This window comes from Triturus cristatus, chromosome 5_1, assembly GCF_964204655.1.
Source record: "Triturus cristatus chromosome 5_1, aTriCri1.1, whole genome shotgun sequence".
Lineage (NCBI taxonomy): Eukaryota > Metazoa > Chordata > Amphibia > Caudata > Salamandridae > Triturus > Triturus cristatus.
In genome coordinates, this window is record NC_140587.1 from 779088732 (window position 1) to 779106934 (window position 18203).

An 18203-nucleotide genomic window follows, 5' to 3' on the forward strand; every position below is an offset into this window, starting at 1 on the left:
GTAAAAGAGCAATATATATATACATACAGCATTTTCACCCCCCCCCGTTAGTTGATATAATGAACAGTAATATTCATACAGAGTCCGGGACAGGGATGGTTAGCTTATGATTGGTACGCCTTAAGGAGCTTGTGTCTTATCCTCCAGGCCCAGCCCAGATATTTGGCAGTCCCACAGATAACACTAGGGACTGATGTTTCGTAGGTCAGGATGCGCAACGCCACCCTGGAAGACCTAGTGCCCAGATTATTACAGACCGGTTTCAGCCATCTTAATCTTGGTTGCCTGTACGCCTGGCAGGCGAACATAAAATGGCCGATGGACTCTATGGGCGAGGCACAGCCTGGGCAGCCTTTTGGGCTCACGATTGCCTTACTCCAGCTAGATTGGAACGCGTGAAGTGAAACGGTACCATATCTCAGTTTTAGATATAGTGACCTATCTCCAGGAGATTCAATCAGGTCCATAAAGGATTCCATACTGGGAGCAGGTTTCACATCCAAAATATTGACAGTTAGAACACCCCTCTGATTTCTTAGAGTGTCAATCGTGACCCATTCCCAATAGATCTTTTTTATCGTTGATTTGGGTGGAGGGAGCTGGCTCTCCCAAGCCTCTTCCAGGCCTATCTTCTGCAACTGTTTTTTCAGATTCGATACCCAGGGGATCTTGTGCTCTGCTCAAAGTTTTAATAACTCGTCCAGAGCAGAAGCGTGATGATGAAGTTCGTGGGACCTTCTGAGCCTTGTCCAATATAATATAGGGCGCAGCCTAGCCACGTTGCTGATGTTATGTCTACCGAGATCACTGCGAAGTGGGACTAGCGGGGTAGACAGAGGAAGCGAGACTAAGTCTCTAAAGAACTTATTCTCCGATTTAAGCAGCTCTGTTAGATTTTCGAATCCCCACAGTTCCGCCCCGTAGAGGGCCGCTGACATGGCCTTCCCCTCGTAGACCTTGACTGCCGCAGCTATTGGCCTACTATATGAGAGCCTCTGATGTTTCGCTATTGCCCCTGAGACCCGTTTGTGGACAAGGAGCATTTTCAACAGATGGGGGGCCCATTTGAGCTTATTGTTGACCCTCACTCCAAGATAATCAAAAGCCTCCACTAGCTCCAGTGTGGTGTCATTTAGCTTGATGTTATTCCTAAAGTTTTTTGTGGGTGATAGCGTCATCAGCTTGGTTTTTGTTGTATTTATTTTCAAGCCCCTGATGTCGCAAAACTGGGAGAAACGGGACAACAATCTTTGTAAGCCCATAGGGCTTTTTGATATCAACAGAGTGTCGTCAGCAAAAAGCAGGGTAGGTGTTTTTTCCCCGCACAGGGTTGGGGCGTCGGCCATGTCATCACTCAAATGGTCTGCCACCCCATTTATAAAAAGAGAGAACAGGGTCGGGGGGGCTAGGACACAACCCTGGCGCACCCCCTTCTCGACAGCTATCCTCTCTGTGAGCTGACCCTGGTGTCCCCACCTGACTTTGGCAAAATTGCCTTCATGAAGGCGTGTAAGGAGGTCTAGGATTAGGGGAGGGATGCCCAGATCGCACAGCACCTGCCACAGCTGTAATCGTGGGACCAGGACGAAGGCTGTTTTTAAATCAATGAATGCCAAATACAGGCTGCCTTTTTCAATAATAACAGATTTCCAGTGTATAGTACAGAATCTGAAAACCTGGTCAATAGTACCAACTCCTTCCCTAAATCCTGCTTGAAAGTGACTCAAAATGCCCTCCTCATCTATCCAGGCCTTGATCCTAGTCAGGAGGACTCTGCCAACCACTTTTTGTATTACATCGATTAAACTAATCGGTCTGTAGTTGGCGGGGTCCTCCCTGTCCCCTTTCTTGTAAATAGCCACCACCTCCGCCCCCTTCCATGAATCCGGGACTGGATATCCTAAAGCTAGGTGATTTAAAGTCCGAAGAATGAATTCTGCCCAAAGGTCTTTTTCATGGAGCAAAAGGTCGCCAGGGAGACCGTCGGGTCCAGCTGCCTTTCCCGGAGCGATCATATTGATTGCAGAGAGGACATCTGTTAGCCCAAACTGGGCCTCTATCTCCAAGGGTACTGAATACTCTATTACCGGCGTCTGCTCCTCTGGAACCACTCTTTCCCCAAGTGAGTAAAGATCAGAGAAGTGTAGATGCCATTGACTCCCCGTAATGTGATTCGGGATTGGATCGGCCCCTCCCCTAGCGCTGATGTTGATAAGACTCCAGAAGGAGGTTGAGTCTTTCAGTAGGGCTGCGGCCTTTCCTGCCAATGAGTTTCATCCCACAGTCGCTTCGCCTTCCTAATGGCTTTGTAGTAAGTTTTCCGGGCATTGACAATGGATGGCTGTTCCTTAGATTTTATGGCTCGAGATAGAATCTGTCTCTTTTCCCTGCAGTCCTGTGAAAACCAAGGGTTTTCTGATTTTGGGGGGGGGGGGGGGCGCTTTTGATCTCCCTTTTCCTGCAACTCAAAAAAGTTCCCCACCCTTGCCACAGTCTGTTGATAAACTTCTAAGAAGTCTTTGGGAGAGAGAGCCTGTGAGAGACAGCCCGTGGGCGTGTCCAAAGCTACAATGCCTTCTTCTACTAGCCTTTTAATTTTGTGCAGGTCCATCTCTCGCTTTACTACCCTTGGCCACTTGAGGCGCCTATTACAGTTAGTCGGGGCAACCTCTCTTGCCCCAGGCCTCTGTTTATTTGAGGGCTCAATGGAAGTGGTGACCGACTCGCGCCTGAGTCGCATGGACAGCGGGCAGTGGTCGCTCTCGCACCAATAGACAACTTCCATGTCGATAAGATCCGGCCAGAGCTCGGTGCCCAACAAGATGTAATCAATGCGCGAGGGGCCACCAGTTCTCGTGAAAGTAGGGGCTCCCAGGCCATCTGAGCGGGTTCGTCCGTTTGTAGCCCTCAGGTTAAACTCCAGAGTTAAAGCGTTAAGTTGCACAGCTCTCTTGGACCATTTCTTTATTGGCGGAAGAGTGAGTTGGGGTATACCCTGCTTAGAATCAACATCTCCAATGCCCAGGATGTCATCGCTGCTCAGGGGCTCAAAAGTACAATTGAGATCCCCGGCAACGATGACATCCGCCTTAGTGGTAATTGCTGTGAGTTCAGACTCGAGAGCTGATACAGTGGGGCTTACTTGTGCACCGGGGGTCCCTCTAGCATAGATGTTAAATATTTCGAGGGGGGGTTGATGGTCAGCTCCATTGATAGATATGTGCAAGAGGTCATAAGATGTAGTTGCATGACTCTTGACTGCCCAGTTCAAGCTGATATTGACCCAGATTAAAAGGCCCCCCGAGGGTCGTCCTCGTGTGGACCTGATTGCGGGGACAGAAAGGGTAATGAACCCCGATCTATGCAGGGGGACCAGGCTCCAGGTTTCCTGAAAGAGGATGACATCAAACTTATCGATGAAATCACTCCAGACAGGATCTATGAGATTCCTCCTTAGCCCCGCAACGTTCCATGATAAAAACTTAATGACTCCCGAGGGAATGGGCATTGAGGAAATCCCCACCGCCATGCTATCTTGACACCCCTCGTCAGCTGCCATAATATTAACAGTTTTACCCAAACCATTTAAAGACAAGTTGGGAGCAGGAGTGGTGTTCAGAACTGACCCCTCGTCAGAATGAAATGTAGGTGAGTGTGAGGGGAGTCTTGTGTGAAAATTGGATAGTCAGTCCACTTTTCTCAAACCAGAGTCCTCTCCCTCCCTCAGGTGGGTCCAAGCGGGAAACCTGCGAATCTGAATTGAAGAATGAGCGGGAGGTGATGACCTATACTCGAGCAATAGTAAGTTTTCTGCTAAGGCAGGATCCCCAAATACAATCTCTACACAGTCAGTGATAGCGTCCACCCGTGATAACCTTCTTACCCTTGTAATGTCCTCTCTAATAATCGATCTACATCCTCTGACATGTCTCAGCCAGTGTATAGCTTTGTTATGTAATGATACACTGTTTTCAGAAGCGCACCGTGATGGCAATTTCGGTACGTAGGTCATGAAAACAGAGGACTTAGCCTGCACAGAATGGGAGATAGGCGAGTAAACTGGAGTATGGAGTGATAGATTATTATTACCCCGTCTAAGAGGTAGGAGAGAACTAGAGGGGCGCCTAGTGGGAGAATTTACATTTGGTGCAATTACTAGCTCAGAGCATCTTGTCATATCTACATATGACTTAGTAAGGCCATTTGTTCTGATATTATTATCCTCGTTGTAAGCCCCCCATATACAAGATCAACATTGGTTTTCGGGGGGATTAGCTTGGGTGGAGCAGACTTCTTCCTAGAAGGGGCGACCCCAGAAGATGGTAGAAGAACGGGGGGAGTCGGGGAAGAAACTTGGCTTGCAGCAAGGCTCTCCACCCTCTTGTTGAGATCCGCCACCAACTCCTCTAATCTCTTAATTCTATCATGAAGCGCCGCCAAGGTATCGACATCGGACCTGATAGGGGTCACAAGATCCACAATAGGCTTTGCAGCAGAACTAGTGGGGTGAGATAGATCAGGATCGAGGGGGGTGAACCTATTAGAACATAAGATAGGTTGAGAGGCACAATCGGGGGTAGCTGAGTCCGCTTCTGTGACATTCATAGTGCCCGTAGACTGTACAGGAATGACTTGAGGATCAGGGATTGTTATAATAGGGGCGGGGATAATACTTTGTTGTTTAGTCAGACGCTGGTTATGAAACATAGATGGAATTGTATTGTTGAGATTTGGGACGGTTTTAACTGTCTGACCCCCCGCCTGCCCGCCAGCCAGCGAATCCTCACAGTCATTGACAATCTCCTCTATTCTGGTCAAAACGCAATTCATGGCAGCATGAGTACTTTTCTTAGGTTTTTTGCCCTTTTTGCTACTGCCCATCGGTCCTCCCTCTGCAGCTTTCCTTTTACCCATGATGAGAGCCCAACACCGAGGGGGATGGACACAAACTGAATGGCAACACACAAAAAGTTTACAGGAAACCTGCTCGTGGATAAATGGCATTGTCACGGGCCCCCACGGAGGTACATAAAAATCCTTTTGACGGGACACAGTACCTTAGCTCTTAGTCGGTTGATAATCGTCAGTAGCTTCGTGTTAGGGGGGTGGCTCGGCCCGGCCTTCTCCGGCCCCTGACGGCCTCAGACAGCCCGCCCTTTGCCCGGGCTTAGCCCGGCGCCGCCCGCGCGCGTCCCGCGACGCGGAGGGAGCCTCTCTCATTTCTCCGCCTCCGGGCGCGAGAATGGGGCGTGTCAGCCGCTGAGCAGCCTGGGAGCTGTAGTCTCCCCCTGCAGACCGCGCGGTGGAATGGAGCGGCCACAGAGGAGACACACAGCGTCGGGGCCCCAGGAGCGGCGGAAGAAGCAGGTGAGTGGAAGATCAAGTGGCTGGTCAGTGCAGGCAGCTCTGTGCAGTCTTTTACCATTCCAGGGAGAGCATTATAAAAATGTTACTGTTCCTTACTGCCAGGTCTTACTTGACGGTAAGAAACAAATTGGGAGGGCTGACATGTAGCTATTTCTCCATCAGCCCTTACTCCCCAGGGCCGTCATAGAAGTTTGGTCATGGGGTAGACCGAGTAGTCTCTGCTGTGGCCAAACTGAAGGTCCACACGCATTTAAATGAGGCGGGTGGACCTTCATATTGGTGGGATGCATACTCCGTAGCTATTGTAATTGAGTATCCATACCACCAATATATTAATCAGGCCCTGTTGGGTATAACACCATCTCACCCTACTGCCACAAAACGAAATATGTGTGAACACTTAAGACCATACTTACTGTTTGAGTTCACCTCAACCTTAAAATGTGACGTCACCAAGATTCTCGAGAGCTTTGAGCCCTTGTCACTCAACCAGGACACTTGCAACCCAGAGTGTTCAAGACTGACCCCTCAGATCAGACTCGTGCTTCACCGCTTGGGTCTTGGAGATGGTGGTGAAAGAGGTAGGAAAGCTACAGCTCCCTCCAGTGAACGTTCTCCATACTGACAATCACTAGGAATTCCCTACCATAAGATGACATGTTCAGAACTGGGTGGGAAGGTAAATCACCAGGGTTCTGCTGGGTTCAGGCATGTCATACCGAGGCATGAATTAGATTCGCCAGGTGAACCTGAAGGCATGACTGGTGGATGGCTGACTTGGTCTATTAAAAGCTCTGTATTTAGAGGCTCATTCTCTAAATGAGGTGGGTGCTCTGCCTCCTCGCTTTACGTCTGAGGAGGGGTTGGAGCAAGATCGAAGTGCTACATCCATCTGTGTAGTCTAGATGGCAAGTGGAAGGAGACACTCGTCTGACAGGTTTAACCATTCCTCAACTTCATACCATCCAAAAAATATGCATCACTTTACCTTTTACTTTAATTTAATGGCTCTCATTAACATTTCTAATCTATCTTGGGGCAGAGAGAAGATGAGCTGGAGATGGTCGGATAGTTTTAAGGAAAGAGAGAGAGCGGGAAGAAAGATAGGTGGACTGAAGGATGGTGTAAGAAAGTCATGGGACGAGGGAAAAAACAATTGGGAGTTCTAAAAGAGAAGGCGTTTTGTCTATTACTATATCCAAGTATATAAATATCCTCTACTGAACCAATGAGATGCTTCATTTAAGGTGTACGTGTAATCTGTATGCAAGACCGGCAGAAAATCCCCACTCAACAGAGGCTATCAGGAAAATAGGCTTATCAACATCCTTGGTAGACAGAACTTTGGACGACCTTTTGAGCTGGACACGCTCTGGCCTCTGATAAATCAAGTTCAAGGAGCATAACCTCCTCTTTGAAGATCAAATGTGCAGTTTTCTGGTTAATGAATAAATAAATAACTAGCCCTTTGAAACGAAATATAGAAACAGAGCAAAAGGGTGTGGTTTGCTAGATGCCTTCTAAGCTCACATGCTCAAAATACGTTAAATAAGCCTATCTTTGAGGTCTGCATCTGTTCTCTAACAAAATGTTATGTTACTGGGTATGTGGCGCAGTGTTAGCCAGTTGCAAGGCCTCTTGGCGTTTGAGAAGACTCTGGTCTGCGACTGGGATTCAACCAATGGGGGATCTACTCTGGGAGATGTCCTACGCATCCACAATTTATGTTTGGGAGGGTGTGAGTTATCCTCATAGATGTGTTCTGCAAGAGTGTGGGTCCTGCGATTTTCCAATCTAGCCAGTGTGGATGTAGCGGGGCTGCCTTTGTGGCCGTTTTTCAGTGAAATATCTAGTCATGAGTTAATCTTCCTAACTTCTGACAGCTGTTCATCTCTTGACGCAAATTCAGTACTCAGGGACCACATGAAGGTGCTGGGGTGCACCACTACTTCACTATGCATGTGAGACCAAGAGGTGTTACTGCAGTGGGTCAAAGAATTTCTGACCTAGGGTTAAAGGTAAGAAGAGGCTGAGCCTCTCATGGAGGCTCTAGTGCTTGGGTGATATGTAGTCACTTTGTTTAATTTTGATTTCCCCTATCTTGGTGGTAAGAAGTTGCTTTCCAGCTGTTGTTGTAAGCCTTATCCCTTTGTCCCTGGTCCATGTAATTTCCTGTGCCCGTCCAGAAGTTTCCTGCCTTAGATATTCTAGAGTTCATTCAGGGTGCAGGTTGTGTTCACCAAATTGCTGATTATGGGGACCTGTTTTTTTGATCCATGACATTTCTCCCTGTCGGGTACTCGTTGTCTTGAGAATTACTTGTTGGGGGTTGCTGTCCAGCACATTTATGTCGGATGGTGTCGGCCACAATTCGTGGCCCAGCTATGAGAGAAGGCACCTTGACTAGAAAGTTAAATAGATGGTCCTGACACTGACCTTTTCACGGAAAAGATAGTTTAAAACCAACAGTAAGCTGATTTGCTATGGCATAGCAATACACTGGATATTTTTGAAGGGGAAATAAAGTTGTGGACCTACTATGTCAAAAACACAGGTCAATCATGCTTCATTTGTGTTAGGACCACAGGCAGCAATCTCGTCTTTTACTGAGTCCTATTGGCGGTAAGCAAATTTCAGCAAAATTAATCCATAAATAACGGATCATGAGAACCTAGCCAACGCGAAAGTGTGGGTTCAACAATTTGGTGTGAACCTCAACTGTTAACTGTAGATGTGGTCGAGCCCGGGACAAATAGGTCACACAGACGGAGGGCAGCCGAGCACAGGTTCTACAGGCCCCTCCACTCAGACAGAGCATGGGGCATAATACTGCTACTAAATAAATACTACATGTTCAGCTTTAACGGTATGTATGGTATCATCGCGCACACAATAGGTGTGTAATTTAAATAATATTTTAGTTTCACCTTCATTTAGGTCTTGCACGGAGTGGTACACATGGGGCTGGCCTCCATGCTGTCCTGAAGAAGAGGTTTAGGGGACGCCTCGAAACATGTTGACACAATACTAGGGACTATAATTACATAACTGTTATTTTTCCCTTTTATTAACCTCCTTTTTAATCTTACCAACTAGGAGCAGGAATAAGGCATTAGCTCACTAGTTAGGTATATTTGTAATTAGCACAAACACCACTCCCCCTACACTGCACTACACATATATTCACAAAAACAAGTGCTCCTACGTAACTTTGCAAGTCGCAGCACGCCCCAACCAATAGATGCTTGGGATGGCCCCAATGATGAAGCATGTCACCTAGGGGCAACTCTGGGTGAGTGAGGGGACTCAAGAAAATAAACTTTTCTTTTCGATTGACAGTTGAGGTTCACACCAAATTGTTGAACCCACACTTTCGCCATGGCTAGGTTCTCATGATCCGTTATTTATGGATTAATTTTGCTGTACTCTGAACATATAGGAGGGTGAACCTAGCCCAATCCTCCTACTCCCTCTTTTTTTGATTAATAGGTAAGTAAATTTCAACAGAAAAAAAACTGCCAGTATGGATTTTACTGAGAACAATGGTAAATTTGGCTATTTTTCTGGATGGTTTAGGAGTTTGCAAATCCCACTGTTAAAAAAAAACCATTGGCCCTAATTCGATATTGCACAGGCTCAAACCAAGTAATAAGGCTCGGTTGTCTAAGATCACTCAATGCATGGGCCCTTTGCTACCTCTTCCAAAGAGATCACACGCTGCATAGACACAAGCCTATGCCTGGCCACTACTGCTCATGATCCCACATTTCATAAACTTAAATCTGCAACCAGGCAAAGCTGCCACACACACTGTCTGGGTTTGAACCCTACCCATAGGCAGCTTCGACTGTTACAATACACCTCGCTTGATTAGAGATCTTGATCTCAGTCATCTCGGTTTACGCTCTCATACTACACGAACCATGTGCTCAGTTGCTATTATACATTACAAGCATTGCAAGCATTACAAGCACTTCAGCCCTGCACCTATTAACCAGTGGTGCAGACCGCAGAGGCTATTGTCAAGATCAGACATTTAATGGATTCAAGCCCGGCACTCAGCTCCTCGGATGCAGAAGATAACACCCCAAAGTGACCTGCAACCATAGACTCCAGCAAATCTAGATTCTCATGCTGAGCAGCTTGCAGGCCACATTTGAAACCAGAGACACTGCCAAGGGTTAAAGATTGCAAGGGGAGGAGTGGGGAAGAATGCAAGTGGGGTCATAGTGAGGAAATAAAAATTATGAGACCTATGTGTCCCCTTGTGCCCCCCCAACGCTTTATGTACACATGCATGTATGCCATGCATTTCCCCTCCATGGCCTGTCTATCATGATGCTTATGCTATAACGTGGCCTGCCATCATCCAGTCTCCCATGAGAGAAACGACAAATCTGCACTGAGGCCTACACGTTTTGCATCATGTTTTCCTGCATTTTCCTGAAAACTCATGTTTATGGCTCAGCCAGAGCCGAAAAGAGGTTTCAGGCCTCAGATGCTCGGAGAGCTGCAGCTGCGTATCCTTGGCCTTGCACACTTGGGCCTCAGCCAAAGGGGCCCTGTCCGAGGTGCCGAGACAGTATTGAGCACGGTTATCTGCTTACTCCAACTGAAACCACATTCCTGCCTGGAGAAGGAGGAATAAACACGACCCGTCTGCAAAGGAGAAAGCCTAGCCTTTCTGTCTCTTTTGATGTGATTACAAAAGCTCACGTCAGTGAAAAGCCCATAGCCCCCATGTAAGGCCTACGCAGTAAATGAAGAAATAGATGCCACATTGGCTCTTGGTGATGGGCAACCTATGTCACAAATCAGTCCCTGCTCCAGACTTTAGATATCAGATAATACAAGATGTGCTGGTCGTCCTGACACTGAAGGCCTAGCTTCCAGACTCCCCGGTTGCACAGCAACCCTTCCCCACGTCAGTTACACGTCATGCTCGAGTTGAGCACAAGTAAGGCAAAGTTCCAGTAAAATTCCAGCTGATCACGCAACCCCCTCCAGGCATCCACCCACCTATGACATTCACCTATTATCATCAAGTGGACGCCCACATGGACGCCCACCTTCACGCCTACCTACACACCCACATGCTCTTATCTCATTCTCTCTTGCTCCGCCTGAAGCACTCCTGCTTACGTATATTATTAACATGTATATATACTGTACTCTGTGAATAAAGTTTGAGAATATTCTGAGAATATTTTGAGAATTCTGATCCCTTCCTGATCCCTTGTGGTGATGGAACTATTCTCCCTATAACTCGAGTTATTGGAATAAAGCCCTTTTGAACCTGATACCACAGACTCAGCCTCTTGCTTTATGCATGATCATATTGATAAAGAAATTATGAGTGCGTAATACTTTATTTACGACAATAGGAGAGTAGTGATGTAGAAGAAGGACGACGATACGTGAAAAGACAGGGTAAGGGGTAGAGTATGGCGTAATGCATTGCAAGTGAGAAATAAGGCAGAGAATGAGATGAGGTTAAATAGGAAGGGAGACAGAAATATGGGCGTATAGAGGACGCAGGCTGGTTGAGTAAGTCAGAGACGAGGTTGATGAGTTAGATGGTGATCTGTATGCAGTTATTGGCGGAAGGCTAAATATTTCACTTAGATTTTCATCTTGTGACCTCACTGTTGGCTAAATACAACATTTCCAATATTTAAGTTTTTTTACCTGTATTTTAGAAATTTCATAAGTGCAAGGCACATCACACGGCGTCAGAGAGCTGTATGGCAACTATACTGGTAACAGTCGTAATGCACTACCATGTATACCTGTTTTCATGATGTTAGAGAGACAACAACTTAATAGGCTTCCAAATACAGAGCTACAAGCGAGACAACAGCAAGGGAGACTAATCACTGAGCAAGCTTCAGGAATACAGGATACACTTGAGTTTGCAGTATTGTTAAGCATACATGTGCATAATCAGATCAAGGTGGTAGCCAAACACAGCCTTCCTTTGCATTTAATCTAGACCCCATAGGTTGGGCTAGGCGATTTGAGTCATTTCTGGTTTACTTCTATACTTTCTCACTGTCAAAGGCACGGTAGCCAAGCCAGCTCGGTAGGATAACACTCAAAACCATTCAGCATATCTTTACAAAGAAGTGGGTAAAACGTTATTTGATTTTTTGAAGTCTTACCCTCCCATGGAAACACCTGCTGCCATAAGAGGAGCCGAGGAGTGCACGCTTTGTATGTGATGAATAGCAGCTTCCAAATCTTCTGTGTTGTTAGCAGAGTATGTTCTTGGTGTCTGCAAATAGGCAAAAGCAAGCAAAATAGCATATTACTGTGCAAACTTCAAGGCAACCTTAGTGTCATTTTACAGGAATATTCGACCTCAGGAATATATCGGAGCATCTAAAAAACGTTATATATATCTATCTCTCTCTTTCTCTCTCTGGATCTCTCTGTCACTGACCAAGTCATGAGTGATGTAAGTTGTGAGGTCATAAGCAGTGAATTGCATGGGCACGGGTTATAGCTCTATAGTTATAGATCAGCTAACTATAACTTCTGTATTTCACTGGTTTTATACAAGTGAAACCTTAGCCTAACTATAACATTCCTGTAACCTTTTCTTTTTTCAGTGATTATCTATATATAACAACAATCATCAAATCACCACAGTGTTAGTCATGTCATTAGAAACAAGCTTTGCACAAAATTTACACAAAAATTACAATACATTAACAGCAATGTACTAGAGTACGGTTAATGAACCAACTGTCTTTTTATTTTTATTTCTCCATGGGGAAAATTCTTTTTTCTGTGGAAAAGCACTTTCAGCTTCTAAACTTTTAGGGTGGTCCCCTCCAACAGAGAAAGGAATTTATTCCAGCCCTTGTCTTCAGGAAATTTCCGATCTTTTCCAGATGGAAGGAGTTGGTGAGGACAAACTCACAGTGAAGGCCAGCTCTCGGTACCCTAGTACATGCCCACTTCACACCCTTGGCCGTAGATCTGCTCAAATGAAAATCCTTGAACAAATTATTTTACAAGTGTTAAACAAACTTTTTTTGAATTACCAAAGTGGTTTTGCAATTGAAAGAATACGTTTTCTGGCTTTGGTAACTCTCTTTGTGGTGATTTATCTATCTATCTGCAGACGCTGTCTGTGATTCACGGTGGGGCAAGAGGACTTTAAGTTCGCAGTACTTCCCTTTGAACTTACCAGCGCCTCTTAGGTGTTAAAGAGTGTGAGGTCAATGGTTGCTGGGCACCTCCGGACAATGGGGCTACCAATCTTCCCCTACCTCGAAGACTAGCAGCTGAAGTCGAGTTTGCCCCAGGCAGTCTTCACCCACCCCCGTACTACGGCTAACCTCCTAACATTGTTGGTGCTCACTATCAATGTGCGGACGTCACACATGACTCTTTCGCAGACGTTCCCTTTCTTTGGAGCTATTCTGGACCCAGTGCAGTTTTGCGCCTTCCCCCCAGAGCGGAGAATCCAGAACATTTGAGCTATGATCATGATGTTTCAGCCTTTGTCCTGGATCTGAGTAAGGATAGTTCTTAGGCTACTGGGATTGCTGGCCTCCTGCATCTAGCTGGCCAAGCATGTCAGATGGCATTTGCATGCTCTGCAGTGGGATCTAAAGTCAGAGTGCGCACAGCATCATGGGATCTGTCCGAATATGTTCAGATTTTCAGAAGAGACTGCAAAAGAACCACAGTGGTGGCTGATGGAAAGCAATTGGGTCAGCGGCAGACTCCTCTCCTTACCCCACCCAGAGCTAACAGTGAAGATGGATGCATTGCTCCTGGGCTGGGGAGGCCATCTCAGAAAGGTGGAGATCAGAGACATCTGGTCTCTGGCAGAGGCCCAGCTCCACTTGACAAGTTGGAGCTATGGGCCATCCATTTGACATTGAAAGCATTCCTGCCATCTATCAAAGGGAGGTTGAATAGAAGCCAACACTGCGGTTCTTTTGCAGTCTCTTCTGAATTCTGGACATAATCAGACCGATCCCTTGAAGCTGTGCTCATTGGTACTTCAGATCTCACTGCAGAGCTGCACTAATCTTAAGGCATATATGGAGAGTAGAGCTCAGAGGCGGATAAGCCAACTGCTCTACTGGCCAGTCTGGTAAGACAAGACCAAACCCAACAGCCTATTACGTCCATCAGAGCAGGCCCGGACTCACTCCTCCTCACACAACAGGAGATTCACTTGGTCGGGAAAGTAACATAGCGACTAACCTAGTAAAAAAAACTGAAAAAGCAAAAGCTAAGCACATTAAATTCTTCGCTATTAAGCATGTTATAAAAAACAAAAATCATAATGATAATAAAAAAAACATAACATGACATTTTAAAAAACATAGCCATATTAAGGTGTGCTGAAGGTTTCCACAATTTCTTCCATGAGTTCAATGAATGGCAAATCCAGAATGAATTTTATCACCGCAGACAATGACTCTGCAATTGCCCAGTTCAAAAGTTGCAGGGAACAGACACAATCCTCGTTATCAGCCGACGCTGAGGAAGAAGTCTGCCAACCTGCATTCGTGCGTGCTATTACAGCCAGAGTATGATAATCCTGTTGCTGAGGTACCTATCTCCCCATAGGGGGATCCTAAAGCAGCCGTAAACTCATGGGACAACTCCGAAAATGGGTCTCATAGGACTCATCATCAGGTTCATGTCCACCTGAACCAGGTTCCGCAGAGCAAGGCAAATATCCAGTGCCCATGACGGGTTGCTTGCAGGTAAACCAGGCGGGTCAGGATGACAATGACCAGTCAGTGTCCAGTTCCTGGAGCTAAAAATTCCGAAGAGTCATACCATGCGCTCACAGCTCAGATGGACCCGTGGTAGTTCCAGTGTAATTCAAAAATTTCTCAAGCAGATGTTTGTGCTACATATTTTTTGAAACAACAATAGTACTTCCAGTCTACCTATCTTGTTAAACTCTGCCTTCAAAGTTGGAATGGAAGGCCAAAATAAGCTATCGAAACCCCCTTGAGTGAGAGTCGGAGGAAAGAGCACGTTATTACAGCAGGTCACTATGTGGGAAATTGATAAAATATATGTGATCCCGGCCTTCATTTCACAACAATCCTGATTGCTTAACATTAAATAGCTTCCATTTGAAAGGACTTGAAGGAGGGAGTGTAGTAAGTTTCCTCTAGGGCTCACTTAGTTCTCCCTTATTTTAGCCTAACTGCACGTTGTAGGCCACTTTGCTTTGCACAATTACACATGACATGTTTTTTGTGCCACAACATTATTTTAGAAATACGCTGCACATGTTTTTGTTGTTCAGTACTTCTTCCTGGGAGTCAGTCTGATCATTTCATACAAGGTCGAACAACATCGTGGCCTGTTTTTCTGTGGTCAGTCAGCAACATAATCTAACATTTAGACACAACACAGAGATGCAGCTGCTGTTTTCGAACATGGCACTTTTTATCATATAAACGAAGACTTGTCTTTTTGAAAACAGAGAGAAGGATTTCTAGCCGATAGAAAGGTCCTGAGACGGGTGCACCAACCTGGCGCAATCTGAGATACAGACCACCTAGCTAAAAATGTCTGGTATGGGGTCCAGTACTAATCCCAGAGTTCAATGATATATGACAGTGCTCACATAGCGAGGATAGGCTTAGGCAGATATATCATTCACCATGGTAGGGCTTTTCATTGTATACAGTTTGCTTGTAATGCAGATTACTTTGCCCAGTTGTATATGTTTCCTAATTGCCGCACAGTTGCTTCATGATAGAGCAAGAAAGTTTGAATAAGTATTGTAAACTTTCCTTGTGTCTTTCTCTTGTTTATTATGGACATGCATCAGTAAGAAAAAGAAAGGTGATGATCTAGATCGTTTCCACAATTCCCCTGGGGGCTAGAGAGATGTGTTCTGGGTTGCCAATTAACCTGTAACTCAGGGAAGGTTAGGAGGGCAGGTAAGGTACTATGAGCTAGTCAGTTTTGGGCCCATAGGTATAGATGTGGTACAGTGACTCAGTCCCTACATTCTGACGTTCTGTGATCGCAGGTATAGTTCTGTTTCTAAACAGAATCCCTGCAACATGGCGCTACCAACGATTGTCTAGAACTTATTACACGGGTCTCCTGAGTAGGGCTTGTGCTTGTCCAAAGTACCCCTTACACCTACCACCGGAGAGGTCGTTGGTGTTAGGGATTAATCCTCCACAGTATCCTAGGAAGAACCTAATTCTGTTAGTTTTTCAAGCTTGACAGTTTAAAAAGGATAACCCAATTTGTACTACCTCTTTGTTTCCATTTATATTCTGTTCATGGCTGCGCCAGCTCCAATTGCCATTGCAGTTAATTGCAGACCTGCTGTTTATGCACATGTAACATACCATGGGCTTACTAATGCAGTTGGTGATTTTATTTTCGTGGTTGAAGCCATGATGGCTATCACAGATAGAAAGAAGGAAGAGTGCATGAAACCAAAAAGGGACTCACAATGCCAGTCTGACGTGATGCTAAAGCTAGAGGAAAAGTCTCCTTCGTTTAAACCCAAATTTAAGAAAAAGAAGGTTGTGGCTATAACTGCAAAATATGCCACAAACAATGAGAACCCTCCTCCTGAACAAGAGTTGGGAAGTGGCTCTCCTCGACAGCGCAGCAGAAATCACTATAGTACGCCGGAATCTCCAAGGGTTTCTGGCAGTGAGAGCAACTGATTACTTCGCTACAGTTGAAACCCCAGATAGGCGCGCAGTCCCTCCAGATAGATTATATGTCTTCGATATACAATTGAGGGTGACATACAGTGCACCATGCAAGTAATTTTCTGGGAGGATTTAACTTTGTCCTATGACATCCTTTTAGTGGAGGTCGTTTCGCCCCCACTATTTGTCCTAAATCCTCACAAGTTGAGTATGTAATAATTGCTTCATTTTCTGCTCTTGTCCCTGAGTAAAACAAGCACATGCAGAATGGGCTCTTGTACAAGCCCCAGCTTTATACTGCTATCATGCTGGCTGGGATAGGGACTCTCCTTATGTCATACCTATAAGGTCCAGCACACAAGTGCAACCACAATACCCTATTAAACGGGATGCTAATGCACCTTTGGAGTATCAGGGAGTAACTGAACCCTGTGTCTCTCAGATGAATAATCCCCCTTTTTTCTGTCTTAAAACTGGATCATTCATATCGCATAGTCTAAACAACAGACATTTAAACAGTCATACATGCACTTTTGCAATACAATATACACACAGTACGGCACTTATAAATAATATAGCTCGTAAAAAATATAAAACAACCATGGATATTTCCAATGGTTTTTTTCAGCTAAAATCTAGCTCCTGAAAGCAGAGATTGGACAGCCTACTTGACTCTTGGCTTTCAACATCACTTTGCTCGACTAGCCATGGGATATAAAAACAGTCCAGGATTGTTTGCTGCCCGTAGAGTGTCAATTCTACATGATATTGACCCTGACGCATTCTCTTATATAGATGACATCTACCTCACGTACAATGAGTTAAACCCACACTTAGCAGGAGTAGATTGCATAATAATGGGATCTCATGAAATTGGCTACAAGTTCAAATTTAAGAAATCTAGTATAGCATTTCTACGTGCCCTTTTCTTGGGATATGAGCTTACCCACGAGGACGAAAAGTCTTGCCCCTCACCTTCTGGAGAAATATGCACAACTGCAACCTCCAAACACTAAAGAAATTACAATCCTTGCTCAGATTCCTTAATTTTGGCAGAATTTACATACCTGATTATGCACAATGCATTCAATCACTGTGGGCCAGATGTGCGACCATTCCAAATTGCGACTCGCAATTTGCGCTCAATTGCGATTCGCAATTTGGAATGTACAACAGTGTGAGAAACACTGATTGCGATTCCCAATGGGGTCGCAAAATTCGAGGCTCATGAATATTAATGAGCCACTCGAAATTTGCAACTCAATTGGGAATGGCTGGTCCTCTCAGGGATGGTGGCCTGCTGGGCTCAGCAGACCTCCATGTCTGCAACTACTTGTCAATAAAGTAGTTTTTTATTTTTAAATGCAGCCCGTTTTCCTTAAAGGAAAACGGGATGCATTTTTTAAGGGCAGGCAGTGGTTACTAGGACCACTGCCTGCCCTTAAAAAATATTTGTAGAGCATGTCACAAAGGGGAAGGGGTCCTCTGGGGACCCCTTCTCAGTTGCGACTCCGTTACCACCCTCTTGAAGAGGGCGGTAAGTTGCAAGTGCTTTGCGACCGCAATTGTGGTTGCAAAACATTCACACATGGTTAATAGCTAGTCGCAAAACACTATTTTGCGAGTCGCAATTTTTTGCAAGTCGCAAAATAGTGTTTGTACATGGCCATGTAGGTTTTTGCTCATGCAAATGGGTCGCAAACCTGTTTGCACACGCACAAACTGGTCATACATCTGGCCCTATATAAATTAATTCATCCTGATTTTTCCAGTTCACATCATCACACTGAGATCATTACAATTTGACTGACTGGCAACACATCACTTACATATTTACACGTGTACATACCACTAACCTGGTCATCAGAGTCATCGTGGGTGCAATTGGATTTACCTATGTCACCTTTAACAAAGGTGAAACAATGCAAACTGCATACAAATCACATTTATAGTCCATTGTGGAAGTGCGTATTGCATCCACTGAAAAAATACTGACTGGAATGCGGATGGCTATTCTTATAGAGCGGCCACTTGCACAAGGGAAAAGCATTATTAACGTCACTCCCATACCAGCCTCAGAGGGTGGTACAAAAGCTAGCATTCCTAACGCTAAAGCCCTCCATCCTAGTTGGATAATAGTGGCCAATCTCCTTAAAAGTTGTT

General features: G+C 45.3%; 1 protein-coding gene across 2 annotated transcripts in view; it reads right to left on the reverse strand.

The window, feature by feature from the left end:
• Positions 1-18203, reverse strand: part of LOC146831464 (phospholipase ABHD3-like) — a 455115-nt gene that overhangs the window by 182294 nt on the left and 254618 nt on the right. For both annotated transcript variants that reach the window (XM_085605780.1, XM_085605779.1), the window contains exon 5: positions 11529-11641. In XM_085605780.1, coding sequence (XP_085461906.1) covers positions 11529-11641 — 113 coding nt within the window. The remainder of the gene's footprint in view (positions 1-11528; positions 11642-18203) is intronic.